At 40.2% G+C, this 17,539-nt stretch overlaps 1 protein-coding gene across 3 annotated transcripts in view; it reads left to right on the top strand.

The window, feature by feature from the left end:
- RALGAPA1 (Ral GTPase activating protein catalytic subunit alpha 1) overlaps nt 1-17,539 on the top strand; it is a 245,702-nt gene that overhangs the window by 66,463 nt on the left and 161,700 nt on the right. For all 3 annotated transcript variants that reach the window (XM_050954009.1, XM_050954010.1, XM_050954011.1), the window contains exons 13-16: nt 6,338-6,486; nt 8,503-8,632; nt 10,681-10,918; nt 15,749-15,910. In XM_050954009.1, the coding sequence (XP_050809966.1) occupies nt 6,338-6,486; nt 8,503-8,632; nt 10,681-10,918; nt 15,749-15,910 (679 nt within the window). The remainder of the gene's footprint in view (nt 1-6,337; nt 6,487-8,502; nt 8,633-10,680; nt 10,919-15,748; nt 15,911-17,539) is intronic.

Here is a 17,539-nt window from a genome sequence, read left to right as displayed (position 1 = left end):
CATTGACAGAAACACCCCTTCCATTGCTGTAGGAAGTATCTGCACTATGATGCTACTGTGGCACAGCTGCAGTGCCATAGCTGTATCACTGTAACAGCTGTAGTGTAGACATGGCCTTAGTGCATAGCAGGCTAGGTTTTTCTGGCATGAAGATAGCTTTTACTGTTTCACCCTATGCGTTTCTTCTTTGGCAGAATCCAACCAAACAGTAGCAGCAGCAGAGATGTGCATTTGCTCCTCCCTCACTCCATTAACCTTTAACATGGATCACTGTTGTGTTTATACAACGTCTAGCGCGATGGGGGTCCTGATCTATATCTCGAGCTTCTAGGTACCAGGGTAGTACAAATAGTTAATAAAGACATTCAAGAAGATTTGTAAGGAAAACTGTTCTTGTAATATAGAATGTATAGACAGATGTGTGACCTCCTGCTTGGGGTACCCAGAATTGTGAGCCCCTGTGTAACTCCTCTCAGCCTCAGCAAGTGAGAGATTGTTTTGTTTTTTTTCTTTTTGCTGCTCCCAAACCATGTATGAGCAACCTGAGACATTAGCTTGTCTGCCTTGCCACCAAGCTCTTCAGGACTCTGTTAGTCCAAATCTTGCCTTGCAGATAACAATCCATGAATCCCAACTCCTGAGTTACCCAGAGATGTTTCTCTGGAGTGTCCAGTCCCTCCTCACTGGACATTCACAGAAATTAAGTTCACTGCCTCCAAAGTGAAAATGTACGCGCCAGCCTGTATTGCTCACTGAGGACTTACCTTCCAGTTTAATACACCGCACAGAGAGAGTCTTGTTTTATTACAAAACTGAGTTTATTAAAAAAACAGATTGAAGTGATACTGAGTATGAATAGAAGACCAGTGTGGTTACAAAGCAAACAAAACACTTTCTAATGACTTAAACTTAATTTCAGCAAGTTACAATCTTTGTGTAAGCAAGTTTCTCGCTTACAGTGAAGTTTTCACCAACTCTTGCCTTTCAGGCCAAGAGGATTGGCATTAATAGGATACAGCACCCATTGTACCTATCAACCCTTAGGTGAATGGTAACTTAACTGTCTCTTTGCTCCCCTTTATAATACTTCAAAGTCCATTGACTTTCTCAGAAAGGTTTCTTGGGGTGCAGATTCTGTCCCTCAGTGTGGTGGTTAAATGGTTTTCTCCCCCTCTCGTTTAGCTTGATGTCTGTTTATTTTATGTATAAATGTATTTCTGTTGTACTTTTGCCTGTAACCAAACAGGTCACATAAGTAAATGCACATTTTTGTCTGGGTTCATGCTGTGCCTCCCAAATACATTTTAAAATCATATTTCCAGCACACATGTACAACTCTTTGTATACAATCCATGCATACATCACACAATGATTTTCAGTATGTTGCCAGTTTACATATGATACCTTTAGATGACACCTTAAGATGACACCTTTGAGAAAGATATTGTGATAATAATGTGTTGGGGCAATGAGTGTGTGAGGCCTGATGTAGTATACAGTATAAGGTGGGGGTGCTCTGTCAGTGGCCACTGAAGGGTTCCTGTGTTCACCCCCTTCCCTCTAGCAATGCTGAGGGAGGGTCATGGCCCATGACTAAAGCATGTAAGTGCTGCAGTAATGCAAGTAATTAATAAGACACAAAATGGGGAAGAACTAGCTAAGTGGTAGTGGTGCTGAAAAGGATTGGGGGTCATAGTGGATCACAAATTGAATGAATCAACAATGTGATGGAGTTGCAAAAAAGGGCTATCATCATTCTGGGGTGTATTAACAGGAATGTCATATGCCAGACACAGGAGGTAATTTCCCCTTTCTACTCAGCATTTCTGAGGACTCAGCTGGAATACTGTGTCCAGTTCTGGGTGCCACACTTTAGGAAAGATGATGATAAACTGGATAGAGTCCAGAGGATAGTAACAAAAACAGTAAAAGGTTTAGAAAATCTGACCTATGAGGAAAGGTTGGAGAAAAAAAAAGTGGCATGTTTAGTCTTGAGAAAAGAAGATTGAAGGGGGACTTGATAAATCTTCAGAGATGTTAAGGGCTGTTGTAAAGGAGACAGTGATCAGTTGTTCTCTGTATCTGCCAAAGGTAGGACAGGAAGTAGTGGGTTTAATCTGAAGCAAGGGAGGTTTGTATTAGATATTAGGAAACACTTTCCAACTATAAGGGCAATTAAGCTCTGGAATAGGTTTCCAAGGGGGACTGTATGGAATCCATTGGAAGTTGTTAAGAACAGGTTGGACAGACACCTCTCAGGAATGGTCTAGGTTTACTTGGTCCTGCTTCAGTGCAGCAGGATCGACTAGGTGCCCTCTCAAGGTCCCTTCCAGCACTCCATTTCTGTGATTCTGCAATCAGGATCTGAAGTGAAAACTCCATCCATATTGCGTTCTCTTTGACAACAATAAGGAGATTTACAGCAAGGTGTCAGATTAGCTAAACTATGGATTGGATGAAATGCCAAGCATTGTTGGGAGAACATTAAAGCCTCCGGTAAAGTAAGTCCGGAGACGACAACAGTAGCATTGGTTCAGCGTGAATAACCTGCCCTTGTTTTGATGTAATATACATTATTCTTGGGCCGGGCCAAGCCAGGCCACTGATCAAGCCTCCTCAGTTTATCAGAGCCACCGCAACAAATGAGTAAGGTGAATACGCTTTGAGTCCCAAACAGTGTGTCTTACCACATGAAGTACAGCTGGCAGAGGAGACAAACCAGAGCGATCAAGACAGGCAGATGTTCATGCAAGGTATTGTGCTCTCTCTACATTTACTAAATCTTATTTCTGGTGTGTGCTTGAAAATAGAAGGGGGTTTACTGTGTCAGCATTGCAAGATGCTGATGTTATAAGGACAATGGTAGCTGCCAGTAAAAAAGTATGCTTACCATTTCCCAGAGATGAACAAAGCTGCAAATGGAGCCTAGAATATCTCTGGTGCTGCTTTGTTCTCTGCCCAACCCTCCCCCCCCACATTAATGTGGCATAGCCAAACTCCCATTCCTGCTGCCTTTGCAACCAAACTGCTTTTTTTCTGTAAGCTTCTAGTTGTCAGTATAGCTGATTTCATAAGGAGAGAAATAGTGATCATACTCATTTAACTGTCTCTTATTTAAACTTATTAAAGCCAAATAGAACACCAGATTGAGTTAAGGCATTATGTTTTATTGGGAACCAAAGTCCCAAGCAGTAATAAAGTAATTGGTACATGAAGCCCAAAATTCCTCATTGGCCTGCAGGAGAAGGATAAATATTTAGTACACATATTCACATCTGTTCTTTCTCCTTATAATAAAGACAACATTCAAGGGCACAAACATAAAAAGCATTAGGAATTTTGGAAAAGTATGTATATGATTATTCTTTGTTCAGTTCCTTACTATTGCTTCTAAAAACACTAATCAAGAATAGAAATTTCTGAAACTAATGGCACACATTCTAAAGAATGCATAGTATTTTACCAATGACTTCCCGAGGCAGACCTTAACAGTGGGAACCCTAAATTCTTTCAAGTCCAGCACACAGCAGCATTTCAGTCCTGCAACAGGAATAAATGCCTGCTTCCAAATATAACTAATCTCTGCTCTGCTTCTTCAACAGGCCAAGAAGGCACAGCTGCCATGCTGAGTCTAGAAGGTGCTGAGAGTCCCCTTCTGTTGCAGCTGCTTCCATTTCAGTGGAACAGAAAAGGAAAATTACCAGACCTCCTTCTAAAAACTTGAAGAGGAAAAAGCTAGCAAAGGACTAAATATTGAGCTGCAGATACCCAAAGCAGACGAGAGTAAAACTGCAGCTATATAACCAATGACTTCATGAGTGTATAGGCCAAGAGATGCAAATCAGAAGAATCAGAAAACCAGGCTCAACTTCTGATGCAAATATTTGAGGCCTCTACTCCCACCATGAAAAAGGAAGAGTGAGAACTTAGTCTGGAGTATTAATGTAGTGTCACCTTCCACCAACCTCACTCGGGAATCCTTTCATTCTAGTAGTGGTTCCTTTAACCTCCACGTTGTCCTTGTCTTACCTGTTATCCTACTCTACTCTTTCTTACTAATGCTATCCCCAATGACCTTGTTCAATGCCTGTTGAAATCCAATGGAAAAACTCCCGTTGACTTAAATGAGCACTTGATCAGGCCCTAAACCTAATGTCTTCCTCAGCGCAGTAACTCAGAAGCTATTCAAATGTACAGTCAATCTTAACAAACTATATTATTTTCAAATCCCAAGTTGGGGGGTGATTGTTTATTAAAAGCTGTATTTTACAATATACCACATTTCATGGTTTCCTAAAGAATGAGAAATAAAAACGTTGATACCTGAAGTATTTTGTCTCTTCAAATTTGAAACAGAGAAATTCGTCAAAAATTGTAGCGGCTGTAATAAATAAATAAATAAAAGATACTCCCATACTTAATCAGTTTGAGCATTATCCGTATCGTAGAGGTAGGTATTCGAAGTCAGATAGTGCACAGTTCAGTTGGTTTGTTCTCTGCCCAACCCTCCCCTGACTGTTGAGACTTGATTATTTTCTCTTCTCTCTCATTTGCTGCTGTGTTAGCAGAGAACACTTTGCATTAAGTTAGCTTTCCTGACATGGTCTCCTGTATATCAGGAATTGTAGGCTGCTGAGATGTATTAACTTTGTCTCCAAATTATTCTGTCTGTCTGGAAAATCTCCTCATGTTGTCATATAGTGTTGTATAAACCACAGCATCCCAAAATGGCATTGGGACATTTCAAAAGGCATCTCATCTCCCCTTCAGCCTCATGAGGCATATTCTGTTCTTTTGGAGGCAATATTTAAAGCAGTGTCTTGCTCTTGGGATAATCCAGATATAATTTCATTAACCAGGAAGCAAAGAATAGGCAGAATCACAAGAATCCCTGTGGTTGCACTCTATTAACATTTGGTGTACATGGTAAAATTAGTATCCCAGCTGGTACAAGCCGGAGTTCCTGAAACACCATATTTCCTGAAACACCTTTGGCAGGCCAGCTAAAGTAAATATCCAGGACATCACGTTTGTGATCAACAAAGGCTTACAACACAGTAGATTTAGTACCTTTTCTGGTTGAATTGCTTAGTGCTTTGTCTAGTAGATGGAGAATGGGCAATTGAGTTCCATCAGTAGATCCATTGCAGCTGGGAAGCCTTATTTATAAATGCTTCTTACTTTAGAGGAATGCTTATTAGTAATAGGCCTCTCTAGGATTGTATATATTTCATTGCTTACCCTGAATGCAATAACCTTTCCAAGAAATTTGCACATGTACGTGTTCCAGTGGGTGTTAATCTTTATTTGTGGCTAGTCTCCACAATGTGTAAAGCTATTCTCATACTGAGAGTCTAGCTGTCATGTTATGCTAGACTTTCTGTATGTTTGCATACAGAAAGAATGAAAGGTGTGTCTTTATCTGAAAGATTTTCAGCCACTCATTTTAGATTCTCAGTGAAGTCCTATCAAGACACTGGACCAAGTCTCAAAATTGGCACTCATCTTGGGCAGGTATGGTGACCAGGATCTAAGCACAGCAGACATTGATGTCAGGCTGCTCATCTTAGAGCATTGTCCCATAAATAATGCTTCAAAGATTGCGATCACCTTTCTTAGTTCTTCTAAATTGTTCCCTTTGCTGTTTTGTTCTGTTTTTTTTTGTTTTTTGGTTTTTTTTGGTTTTTAAATGCTGAGCAAAACTTGTTTGCAGAATTGAAGGTAACTGTACATGGCTAACTCTGATACTTTAGAGTTCATTGTGGCAGTATGGACTGGAGTGTTGGAATCTTGGGCTAGCTATACAAAACTCCCAGAATACTGCTAAGTGTAGGGCAGCCTCTTTGGTAAATATCCCAAATATTAGCAAGCAGTGCTGTACGCTGTGGGATAAAAACTTGAAGTCCCAAAATATAGAAATTCCACCATCATTGTCAGGCACACTGTGTGTGTATATATAGATGTGTATATATAGATATGCTGTAATGGTTTTATCAAGTGTTATTTTGTGGTTGCAGTGTTACAGAGGACAGCAGTGTGTTTATGCTGTTGGATGTTCTCCAGTTTTAAAACAGCCTTGAGTAATTCACCATATAATATATCTGAAGAAATTTGTACAGAAAATGTGAAAACTTTTCTCTTCTGCTAAACTGAAACTTAAACCAATTTTATTCTGGATTTGTCACTCAATAAAGCAGGCTAAACAAGTGATGTACCTATGAAAATTTACATCACTACTTTTATTTTCTACAGTTATCTGTTGAGTTGTTTTAATTAGAGCTAAAACTGGCTAGCTTTTCAGGCTAATAATTTTAATTGCCACTTCTTTTGTTTATAGGTTTTTATAATAAACTCTTCAAATATATTTCTTCTTGAGCCTGCAAATGAAATTAAAACTCTTTTGGATGAGCACACTGATATGTGTAAACGCATTCTTAATATCTACCGTCACATGGTGGTGCAAGTAACAATGGACAAGAAGACTTGGTAAAAAGCTTATGCTTTTATCTTTAAGATTTTTAATGAACTGGACCGAATATTTAAAACTTTTTTTAATATCCAGGAAGTCCAATGAAATGGTTTCTACTAAGTGAGTCAGTTTCTCTCAACAAGTCAATGTTTTAAGAGCGATGCGTATCTAGGTTTACTTTAAAATATTTTGCTGGAGCTGATGGTATAAAGTACACATGGACCATCTCCTGCCTTCCCCCTGCAAAAAACAAACAAACAAACCCTTTAAATAAACCTAGATAACTATTACAACAGGCAAATGTGGACACCTCCATCCTAGCTGGAAGGGGACTGCTTAGTGGAAGGGATAGAAATAGACACCCTCAGCACTAAAAGACAGCATCAGTGATGCTGAGAGGAGCTGTGAGGCAAAGATAAGCAGCTGCAATTGTCCTTTCTCCAGAGCTACTGAAAAGTTCATAGACAGGCACCTTTTCTGAGTAGCTAATGCTGAATGCTCATTTGGGATGTGGGGAGGCAGGAGAAGCAGATAATCTGTATGCTTCCTGTATGTCCACTGATGGCTTCTATTCCAATGCCTGGGACAGTCTTACCAGCTTTTGGGAAGGTGGGGGCAGTGTATATAGCCATCCCTTTTACTGGCCTCAACCCTGCTAAAAGCTGGGTTCATTAATACTCACTTCCCCATTGGGGGAAATCAGGCTTGAGAGCCAAGAGCTGCGGAAGCCAAACTCTACCACTTTTGGAGGAAGGATGTTGGGGTTGAATGCCCATTCTACCACTTCCTGTTTGTGGGTATTTCCTCCCCCCCCCTTCATCTCCCATGGTGGTAAGGTGTTCGTATTACCTGTGACCACTTCAGTTTGTTTTTGCAGGGGAAAGGAGCATAGACTTGTTTTTGTTCTCCTTTGTCCTGCTCTCTGTGACCTGGGGATACTCGTCCACTCACCTAGGAAAGCTATAGGAAGATTCTTTTCAGAGATCTGTGTTGGAGTAGGGCTAACATGAAGGTAGTGGGTGTATACAAGTTCAGTAATTTAGTGTTTAAAGGTCTGTAATGGTCCTTGTCTGCAATTTATTCTGGTTTCAGGATTTTTTATGCAAAAGTCCATCCGCACTTTAACCATCTCATTTTTTTCTAACAAACCAGGTACATGGGGCAAAACCCAGCTCCAAAGCTGAGCCATTTCTGTAGTCAATCGGTCTCTCTCTCTTCCCCCCCCCCCCTCCCCCTCCCCCGGCCTTGTTCTAATGGAATAGTAGAATGCTACCATGGTCTGCTGCAGCAGAGAGCAACAGCAAATTTTAAATTTCCAACTTTTCATTGTAATTTAAATTTCATTGTCCCTTATTGATATCTCCTGAGTTCTTCATAAGTAGGGCTGCCATCACTATGTATCCATATATGGAAAAACAATAGTCAGACTTGGTTCTCAGCTTTCCAGTGGAGACTTGGGAGTAAAATGGGAATCTCTCTAGCAAATTCCAATAGATGATAATTTTAAATGTAACACCTTCACAGGCTTCATATAACTTTAAATAAACCTTCAACCAACATTATTCAGTTGTGACTGTGAAGACACCGTGCCATCCTCTTTAGAGCTGGTAGAGTATGTTTAGAAAAGTCATCTTCTGTTATGACACCAGTGCCCTGCCAAATACTCTTATTTGGTTTTAAAGGGTAGGTTAGGTTCAGAAATAGTGATCTAACTAAAAATAACTTTGCTGCCATTTGGGACTCCTGAGAGCCATGCTTCCTTGAGAAAGCAGGTAGAAAGCCTTATATGACACATGAAAGGGAATCCTGTAGGAGTTCCTTGTTGTGGCAGTGGAGGGGCAGACAGTAAGGGGCAGGAGTGATAGACTTCTTAAAAACAGTCTGATGTTGAGCTGTTTCTGTTCCTTACATTTTCTGTGTTGTTTTTTTTTAATGTTTGTGTAAGGGGAGAAACATAGACAATGATCATTTATTAAGTGTCACCACCCAAATATATACTGGAAAAAGTAACTCAATTTAATATTGCTTTGCAGGGAGCAGATGTTACTTGTGCTGCTCAGGGTCACAGAATCTGTGCTGAAGATGCCATCCCAGGCTTTCCTGCAGAATCAAGGAAGAAAGAACTCCACTTTAGCAGGAAGACTTGCAGGACCTCTTTTTCAGGCAATTAAATAAAAATTTAATACGAGTTTTAACTTTGGCTATGAGGCTGGTTGCAACAAAAGCAGTTGCCATGTTTGTCATCTGCAGTGATATTGTAGCTGAGTCAGTCCCAGAGTATTGGAGACAAGGTGGGTGATGTAATATCTTTTATTGGACCAACTTCAGTTGGTGAGAGGGAGAAGCTTTTGAGCTTACATGGCTTCAGGGCAGAAGAAGAGCTCTGTGTAAGTTCCAGCGTTTGTCTCTCTCACCAACAGAAGTTGGTCCAATAAAAAAAAATTACATCACCCACCTTTTCTCTTGTTATATGTGAGACTAGAATTTTTAATAAGCATATTGCCTAAATATTGAGGCCACTGATGTTAAAGGGCTAATTGCATCTGATGGCATTACTATATATAACAACATACTGACAACTATTTGTCTAAGTTGCGGGTAATTATTTTTTGTCAAGGTCCAGCTTCCCTTCCCATACCCTTGTTTGCCTGCCAGCTCCATACCCGCCCTGGCCAGAGAGTAAGGTGACCTTATTTCCCTTATCTGAAAACGGGATGCACGAGGCTGGCCTGAGGCATCTGGCATTGCTACTGTTCCCCCTCACCCCTCTGAACATTCCTCCGTACCCACCAATTGAGCCAAGTAACAGAAGTGGGCCAGAGGGGAGAGGAATGGGTGTGGGCTGGGATCTGGGGCGCAAAGCAAGGTGTCAATGTGTGTGCGTACTTTTGAGCTTGGACTGAGGAGATGAAGCTGTTGGAGTCTATGATCAGCTAGAGGTACGATGCTGCTCTGGGGGATGGGACAGTAGAGGGGCAGGAAAGAGGCTCTGGGTAGTGGGAGGGACCAATGAGACTCCAGATAGCAGCCCTGGGGAGATGGTAGGAGGCTGGGATGTGGCAGAAGCAGGTGATTGGAGACAGATGGGGGAGGGAAAGAGACCCGTTGGGGCTCCAGGGACTGGCCCGAAGGACAGGGAGTGGGGAGGGCCAGGTTGGGGGCTCAGGGATGGGGACATGAGGCTGGGGTTGGGACATGGGACTCTGCTGTTCAGCCAGCCTAGACCCTTAAACCAAATCCCTCAGACCTCCTGAGCCTCCCACTAACTTACATATGCTTTCCCAGAGTTCCACTGATGCTGTGGGCACTTGGATTAAGTTAGAAGCCCATGTTGGGGACAACATGGCAAGAAAACAAGGAATACAGGTTCAGTAAAGGAGTTTCTGAACTGTAGTCATGTTACTGTTAAAGCACTTTGAGAGTTACAGTTCTTTGGAAAAATACCATCCAGTCTGATCCAGGGCTTTGAAGCAGAGCCCGGAGCACAGAGCAGTGAAGCTGCAGGTTTTTGCCTGGAGTTGGAGCAGGGCCGGTGCACAGCTCTAAAGCCTTGGTCTGATCTCATCTCTTCTGTGCATCCAAGGATTGCCAGCATTTCCAGCAGGGCAAAGTCCCTGATGACTTCTTTCCTGCATATCCTGTTTTCATGTAGTAGTGGTCAGGCCCCACTTGCTTCCGAGCAACACTTTTCTTTAGTCTCTCTCCTTTTGCCGTGTGCTTAGCTTGAAAACTGCAGCCCCACCCTTTTCCCCTTGTAGTGGTTGCCCTACCTGTGCAGAAAATGCATTGATCTATGGGGATGGGCCAGCAGTAGAGTCATTCAAAGTAGATAGCCTCAAGTTGCTCTTTTGATGGCTTCTCTGAGATCAGGAGATTCTCCAAATGCTTTTAAAAAAAGAAAAGAAAGAAAATGCATGGGATGTAATCCAAACTAAACTATGTTACGATCTGAAGAAATCTTTTATGAATCAAGCCAATTTGTTCCCACAGCTAAATAACCTAACATGCCACATAACTATGAGTGAAAACAAAAAGGCTTAATCATCACATGGAAATTCATGTAAGATTTGTGTGAGGTAGGGATGGGTGTGTGTTGTGGGCACTATATGGCAACTTTTTGTTTCAGACAGTAAAGTCTGATGCTTGAATACTCTTCTGTTGCCTTATGTTAACACACCAACTATTGTCACTTAAATTACTTATTCTTTTAGACTCTTATAGTAGCCTGGATCAAAGCAAATCTGAACGTGTACATCTCTCGAGAGCTTTGGGATGATTTGCTGTCTGTAATGTCATCACTGACATATTGGGAAGAGCTGGCCACTGAGTGGTCACTGACTATGGAGACACTAACAAAAGTATTAGCTAGAAACCTGTACAGCCTGGACCTCAGTGACTTACCACTGGATAAATTAAGTGAGCAGAAACAGAAAAAGCACAAAGGCAAAGGTAAGACATCCTGCATTAAATAATTTAATTATACAAGTTGAATCTTGGAGGAGGTGGGGGAAAGAGAGGCAGGCCTTAATGTAGGTCTAATTAGCTGTATCTGTCAACTGAAATGGGACAACTTCTGTTTTTTAAAGATTATATTTTGTAAATTAAAACCACTACATCCTAGCATAGGACCCAATCCTGCAAACAGCTTAAATGTTTGCTGGATTAAGCCCATAATTACATATTGTGAAGCGGTATTCCTTTCTCTTTGTGTCAGTTTAATTTAGTTAACTGTAAGCATCAATCATAACCATTAATTTCTGATTAGTAATAAGAGGGAATTATGTCCATTTTCTGTTAATATTTGATAGATTTCTAGTAAACCTTAACTAGATTGTAAATCCACTGCTAATATTATTCACTTTCTAAATCTTTTAAAGTAAAGATGTTGTTATTGGAATATTGATTAAAGTTGTAGTCTGGGCTAGTAGTAGTTTGCCACTGACTATGAGAGTTCAGGTCTTGAGGTGTAAGCCTTGGAGAAGGCCAGTTTTGTCAAAATTACCTTGACTAATGATTATTTAAGAAAAAAGGAGCCTCTTAATAATGCATTTGAATGTTGCAAGTTTTTTAATCAGATTAGAGGTCAGTGTTGTAGTTATTCTATAGAATGTAGACAATGGGCTATTTTACAGTCCTGAATAATATAAAGGGAGGCAGAGTGGCTTAATAGCTGGACTCAGGAAACTGGGAATCTATTCCCAGGTCTGCAGTTGGCCTCCTGTGTGACCTTGGGCAAGTCACGTCATTTCTTTGTCCCTCAGTTTCCCCATTTGTAAAACAGGGGATAATGATACTGACTTCCTTTTGTAAAGCACTTTCCCATCTACTGATGAAAAGCACTATGTAAACACTAGATATTATGTAACATGGAAATCTGTAATACAGATGCAATAATTGTAATTTTTCTACAGTCCACTTGTTATCTCAGAAGCCTGGTCTATGCTGCGGGGAGCGATGTAAAATACGCAACTTCTGCCATGGGAATAGCATACCTGAAATTGACTTATCTTATTTCGACTTACCTCCCGTCCTCACGAAGCGGCATCGATGGCTGCAGCTCCCCTGTCTACTCCACTTCCGCCTCTAGCCCTGGTGGAGTTTCAGAGTTGACGGGAGCATGTTCGGGGATCGATTTATCACATCTAGATGAGACGCAATAAATCGATCCCCGATAGATCGAACGCTACCCGCAGATCTTACGGGTAGTGTGGACGTACCATTAGAATCAGACCAGTTGAGGTGCTGGCTTTGGATGGGCTAAGAGAAGACATCTGCTATGTTCTGCGTGTCATGAATGAGAAATGATGTATTCTAATGTTTGTTTCTCTCTTGAGAGGGGCGGATAGGAATATTTCTGTATACTCTTATAATTAAATACATTTCATCCTCTACTTAAATGCCTCATCTTAGGTAAGGGAATCTGTAAAGCCCCAAGAAATCCTTGGTTTTCACTGTATTGCTTGATGTTGTTAGGAGGAAGATGTATTCATCCAGTCCTCAATTGGCCTAGAGGTGTCACTCTGAAGCACACTTTCTTTTCTCCCTGTCCTTCATAGCCTTCCCATTCCTGCTACCCACAGTGAAACTAAGATTTTGCATCTCTTCATGTCATCAGTGTTTGAAAGAGTCTGTTCTCAGATAAGAATGTATGCAGTTAACTGAACGTTTGCTTAAACCTGTATTTTGAATCATGGACAAGTACTACACATACATGAAAGCACAAATATATTTTTCTTTATGCAGCCATAGACCCAAAAAAAAGGAATAATTGATGAAAAGAGATGTTTATCTAGAAGTGAATAGTCTTCATAGAGCTCCAGTAAGAGTCATTCATTATTAAATGTGATTTCTGAAGGTGATTAGTTAAAATTTTTTTTGACAAGCTTCCTTATGCTTCCTATTTGGTAAGAGTATATACACCCACATCTGCAAATAGCAATGAGGATATTGCTCTGATTATGGCACATTCTGCAAATAAGATGTATTTTCAATTACTTTACTCCTTATCAGGCATCACTTCAAATGTTGTCGATAAATTCTGAAATATTTAATCTCCTTTTCACTGAGTAAAACCAAACCACAATTTTCAGGCATGGAGAACATGATGCTTTAAGTAATGGTGGAAGGGGAAGACCAAGGACAGGGTAGGCCTATTACTACTAATGTGGGGGAACGTGAGGGGGGGGGAGAAGAATAACAGAAAATGTGGAAATGTCAGAAGTGCTAAATACCTCTTTTGGTTTTCACCAAAAAAGGTTAGTAAGTCAATGCCAGTGAAAACGAAGTAGGATCAGAGGCTAAAATTGGGAAAGAACAGGTTAAAATTACTTAAACAAGTTAGATGTCTTCAGGTCACCAGGGCCTGATGAAATACATCCTAGAATACTATAGGAGCTGACTGAGGAGATATCTAAGCCTTTAGTGATTATCTTGGAAAAGTCATGGAAGACGGGAGAGATTCCAGAGGACTGGAAAACGACACTATAATTTGCCCATCTGTAAAAAAGGGAAATAAGGACAACCTGGGAAATTATAGACCAGTCAGTTTAGCTTTAGTACTCAGAAAGATAATGGAGCAAATAATTAGCAATCCAATATGCAAGCATCTACAAGAAGATAATAAGGTGATAAGTAACTGTCAGCATGGATTTGTCAAGAAAAAATCGTGTCAGACCAACCTAATAGCTTTCTTTGATGGGGAAACAAGCCTTGTGGATAGAGGGGAAGCAGTAGCTGTGATATGATCTTGACTTTAGGAAGGCTTTTAATACTGTCTGTCATGATCTTCTCTTAAACAAAGTAGGGAAATACATCCTAGTTGGAGCTATTGTAAGGTGGGTGCATAATGGATTGGAAAACCATTCCCAGAGAGTAGTTACCAGTGGTTCACAGTCAAGCTGGAATATCAAGTGGAGTCCCACAGGGATCAGTTCTGGGTCCGGTTCTGTTCAATATCTTCATCAAGGATTTAGATAATGGAAGGAAGTCCAGAGAAAAGCAACAAAAATAATGAATGGTCTAGAACAGAGTTTCTCAAACTGGGGGTCTGCGAGGGTACTCCAGGAGGTCCACCGGCCTCATTGATCAACTCTTCCCCCTTCCTCCCAGTGCTTCCTGCATGCTGGGAAACTGCTGTTCAGTGGTTTGCAGGAGACACTGAGAGGGAAGGAGAGGAGTGGGGACAGAATGTGCTTTGGGTAGGGGATGGAAAGAGGCATTAAAGAGGGGCAGAGGTGTAGTGGGGGCAGGAAGAGGTGGGGTGTGGGTGGGGCCCTGGGGAAAGGGGTGGAGTGGGGACAGGGTTTGGGGCTGAGCAGGGGGTTACTTAGGGGTCCAAAACCTTTTAAATCAAAATGTGGGTCCTTGGGTTGCTAAAATTTGAGAACTGCTGGTCTAGAAAAATATGACCTTTTTAAGAGAAGATTGAAAAAATTGGCTTTGTTTTGCTTGGTGAAGAGAAGACTGAGGGGGGATATATCAGTTTTTAAGTACTCAAAGATTGTTACAAGAAGGAGGGAGAAAAATTGTTCTCCTTAACCTTTAAGGATAGGAAAAGAAGCAATGGACTTAAATTGCAGCAAGGGCAGTTTAGGTTGAACATTAGGAAAAACTTCCTATCAGGGTAATTAAGCACTGGAATAAATTGCCTAGGGAGGTCGTGAAATCTCCATCGCTGGAAATTTTTAAGACCTGGTTAGACAAACACCTGTCAGGGAGGATCTAGATAATACTTCAGGGCACTGAATTAGAGGACCTCTTGAGTCCCTTCCAGTCCTAAGATTCTATATCTGGAGCATACTGCTACATCGTGGATCAGTATTCTGTGAAGACATACTTCATTTGTTGGTTATCCTTTGTTCATTTGTTTCTTGCAATACAAGTAACTTACTCAAATTGCTCCAGCAGCTGCAGTAGCCATACTGATGTCTGTTTAACTTATTTGGGGATTTATAAAATTTTCATTCAAAATTTACTGCTTTCTCTTTGAGATTGTTGCATTAGGATTTCATAGAGAGATCAATTTAATATTGAGATCACAAAAACCTTTTGTTATGAGCTAGTCCAATTTTTTCTCTTTCATGTTGGTGTTAAGATGTTTTAGCATCATAGTTACTTATGGTGCCTGAATCTTTATGGTGTATAATTATTTTCCAACAAAAATTAATTAGTTAAATATATGATTTTTAAATATCTTGCTTTGTATGTCTCTCTTCTAATAGGGACAACAAAAGATGAAATACAGTGCACTCCCATTTATCCAAATGGCCTGAGGGACATTTGAATGTTTTGGATAACTAGTTGTTCATATAGATGAAAGTGCTATTAGCTGCAGTAGGGCTATATGGAGAGAGACTGTGGATTTGGTAACTAGGATTTTTGGAAAAAGGGAATTTGGATAGCTGGAATTATACTCTATATTAAATGCTTTGGAAATAAAGGAGGAAAAACTATCCGCAGTTCATTTTATTTTGTATGGCGTTGTTAAGCTTACTTTTCTTGGGTTTGTGTATTGGAAAGGTCAGAAAAGAACTACAACATTAATTTCACTAGAAGCTTTGACATAGTATGGACATATTTCAATTGATGTTGTTTGGATGGGGCTCATAAATGTGGTTTTAAAAAGTTTTGTTCGGCTTCTGAAGTCGCATGCTTAGCATTACAAGATTGTGTATTTGAAGCTAAGTGGACATTATTTGAAAAGGTGACCACTGCAAAGGTCTAGTATATGAACATTTCAGGTAACAAAGTGAATAGATTCAAAATTTATATTTTATGCAGGAGTTGGGCATGAGTTCCAAAAATCATCCGTTGATAAGTCCTTTTCTAGAGGTTGGAGCCGTGATCAGCCTGGACAGGCACCAATGAGACAGCGCAGTGCTACAACAACTGGATCTCCAGGGACAGAAAAGGCAAGAAGCATAGTACGGCAGAAAACAGTTGGTATGTATCTGTACAAACTATGAGAGATGTGACGTGAGGGAAGAGGGGAAAGAATTTATAACTGAACATTTTTGTATCTACATAGTGAACTTTCCCACACAAGTTTCATGTGTGGTAATTAATAATGTATGTAAATATATGTTAATCTTATGTGGTGTTTTTGGGGTAAGTGAATAGCATTTTGTTATTTGTATATAGATTTTTAACAAATACAGGTCATGCAATTGATGTATTAATGCTGAAGGTTTTACCCAGTTGCTTAGGCACAGTTTAGCTGTACTTAACGACGACAACAACAACAAAACTGTTTTATGTGTTAGAAAGAGGTGATGACAAGAATAGGCCATCTCAAGAATGATATGCATAAGTGATTAGTCTGAGGCTCTCTAAGTAATGCAATATGGATACATTTTGCACAAAATATGCAATGGATTTCCAAAGTAGAGCAGTGAAATGTGTAAAGTATGATTGAATCAGCTGGAAGTATTTGAAGTGTTTTGTCGTCTTGGATATATCCCTAAAACCTTTGGTAACTATAAATAGGCACAAAAATGTGCACAGCTAACTTCCTTCAGTGATCAGTGCCACTACTATATTCCTTGAAATTAAAAGGTACGGTAACTAGAGTGAAATCCCTGCAAGCTGCATGGACACTTTTTTCAAAGATACCATAATAGAGGCCCAACTTAAATGTATACCCCGAATTAAAAAACACAGTAAAAGAACTAAAAAAGAGCTACCATGGACTGGCTTAACTATGTAAAAGAAGCAGTTAGAGATAAAAAGGCATCTTTTAAAAAGTGGAAGTCAAATCCTAGTGAGATAAATAATTTGGCAGTGTTTATGCTCTTTTCTAAGTGTAAAAATGTAATAAGAAAACCCAAAAAGGAGTTTGAAGAATAGCTAGCCAAAAACTCAAAAAGTAATAACAAAATGTTTAAGTACATCAGAAGCAGGAAGCCTGCTAAACAACCAGTGGGGCCCCTGGATGATCAAGATGCAAAAGGAGCACTTAAAGATGATAAAGTAATTGCGGAGAAACTAAATGAATTCTTTGCTTCAGTCTTCACGGCTGAGGATATTAGGGAGATTCCCAAACCTGAGCCAGCTTTCGTAGGTGACCTTTCTGAGGAATTGTCAGACTGAGGTGTCAGTAGAGGTGGTTTTGGAATTTAATGGATAAACTTAGCAGTAACAGGTCACTGGGACCAGATGGCATTCACCCAAGAGTTCTGAAAGAACTCAAATATGAACTAACTACTATGGTTTGTAACCTGCCCTTTAAATCCACTTCTGTACCCAATGACGAAGATTGCTAATGTAGCACCAATATTTAAAAAGGGCTCTAGAGGTGATCCCGGAAATTACGGACCAGTAAGTCTAAAGTCAGTACCGGGCAAATTAGTTGAAACAATAGCAAAGAATAAAATCATCAGACACGTAGAAGAACATAAATTGTTGGGGAAAATCAACATGGTTTCTGTAAAGGGAAATCATGTTTTACTAATCTATTAGAATTCTCTGAAGGGGTCAACAAACGTGGACAAGGGGGATCCAGTGGACATAGTGTACTTAGATTTCCAGAAAACCTTTGACAGAGTCCCTCACCAAAGGCTGTTACGTAAATTA

Source organism: Gopherus flavomarginatus, chromosome 5 (genome assembly GCF_025201925.1).
Source record: "Gopherus flavomarginatus isolate rGopFla2 chromosome 5, rGopFla2.mat.asm, whole genome shotgun sequence".
In the NCBI taxonomy this organism is placed as follows: domain Eukaryota; kingdom Metazoa; phylum Chordata; order Testudines; family Testudinidae; genus Gopherus; species Gopherus flavomarginatus.
Note: the sequence above shows the minus strand (reverse complement) of the source record. Positions and strands in the feature narration are given on the sequence as shown.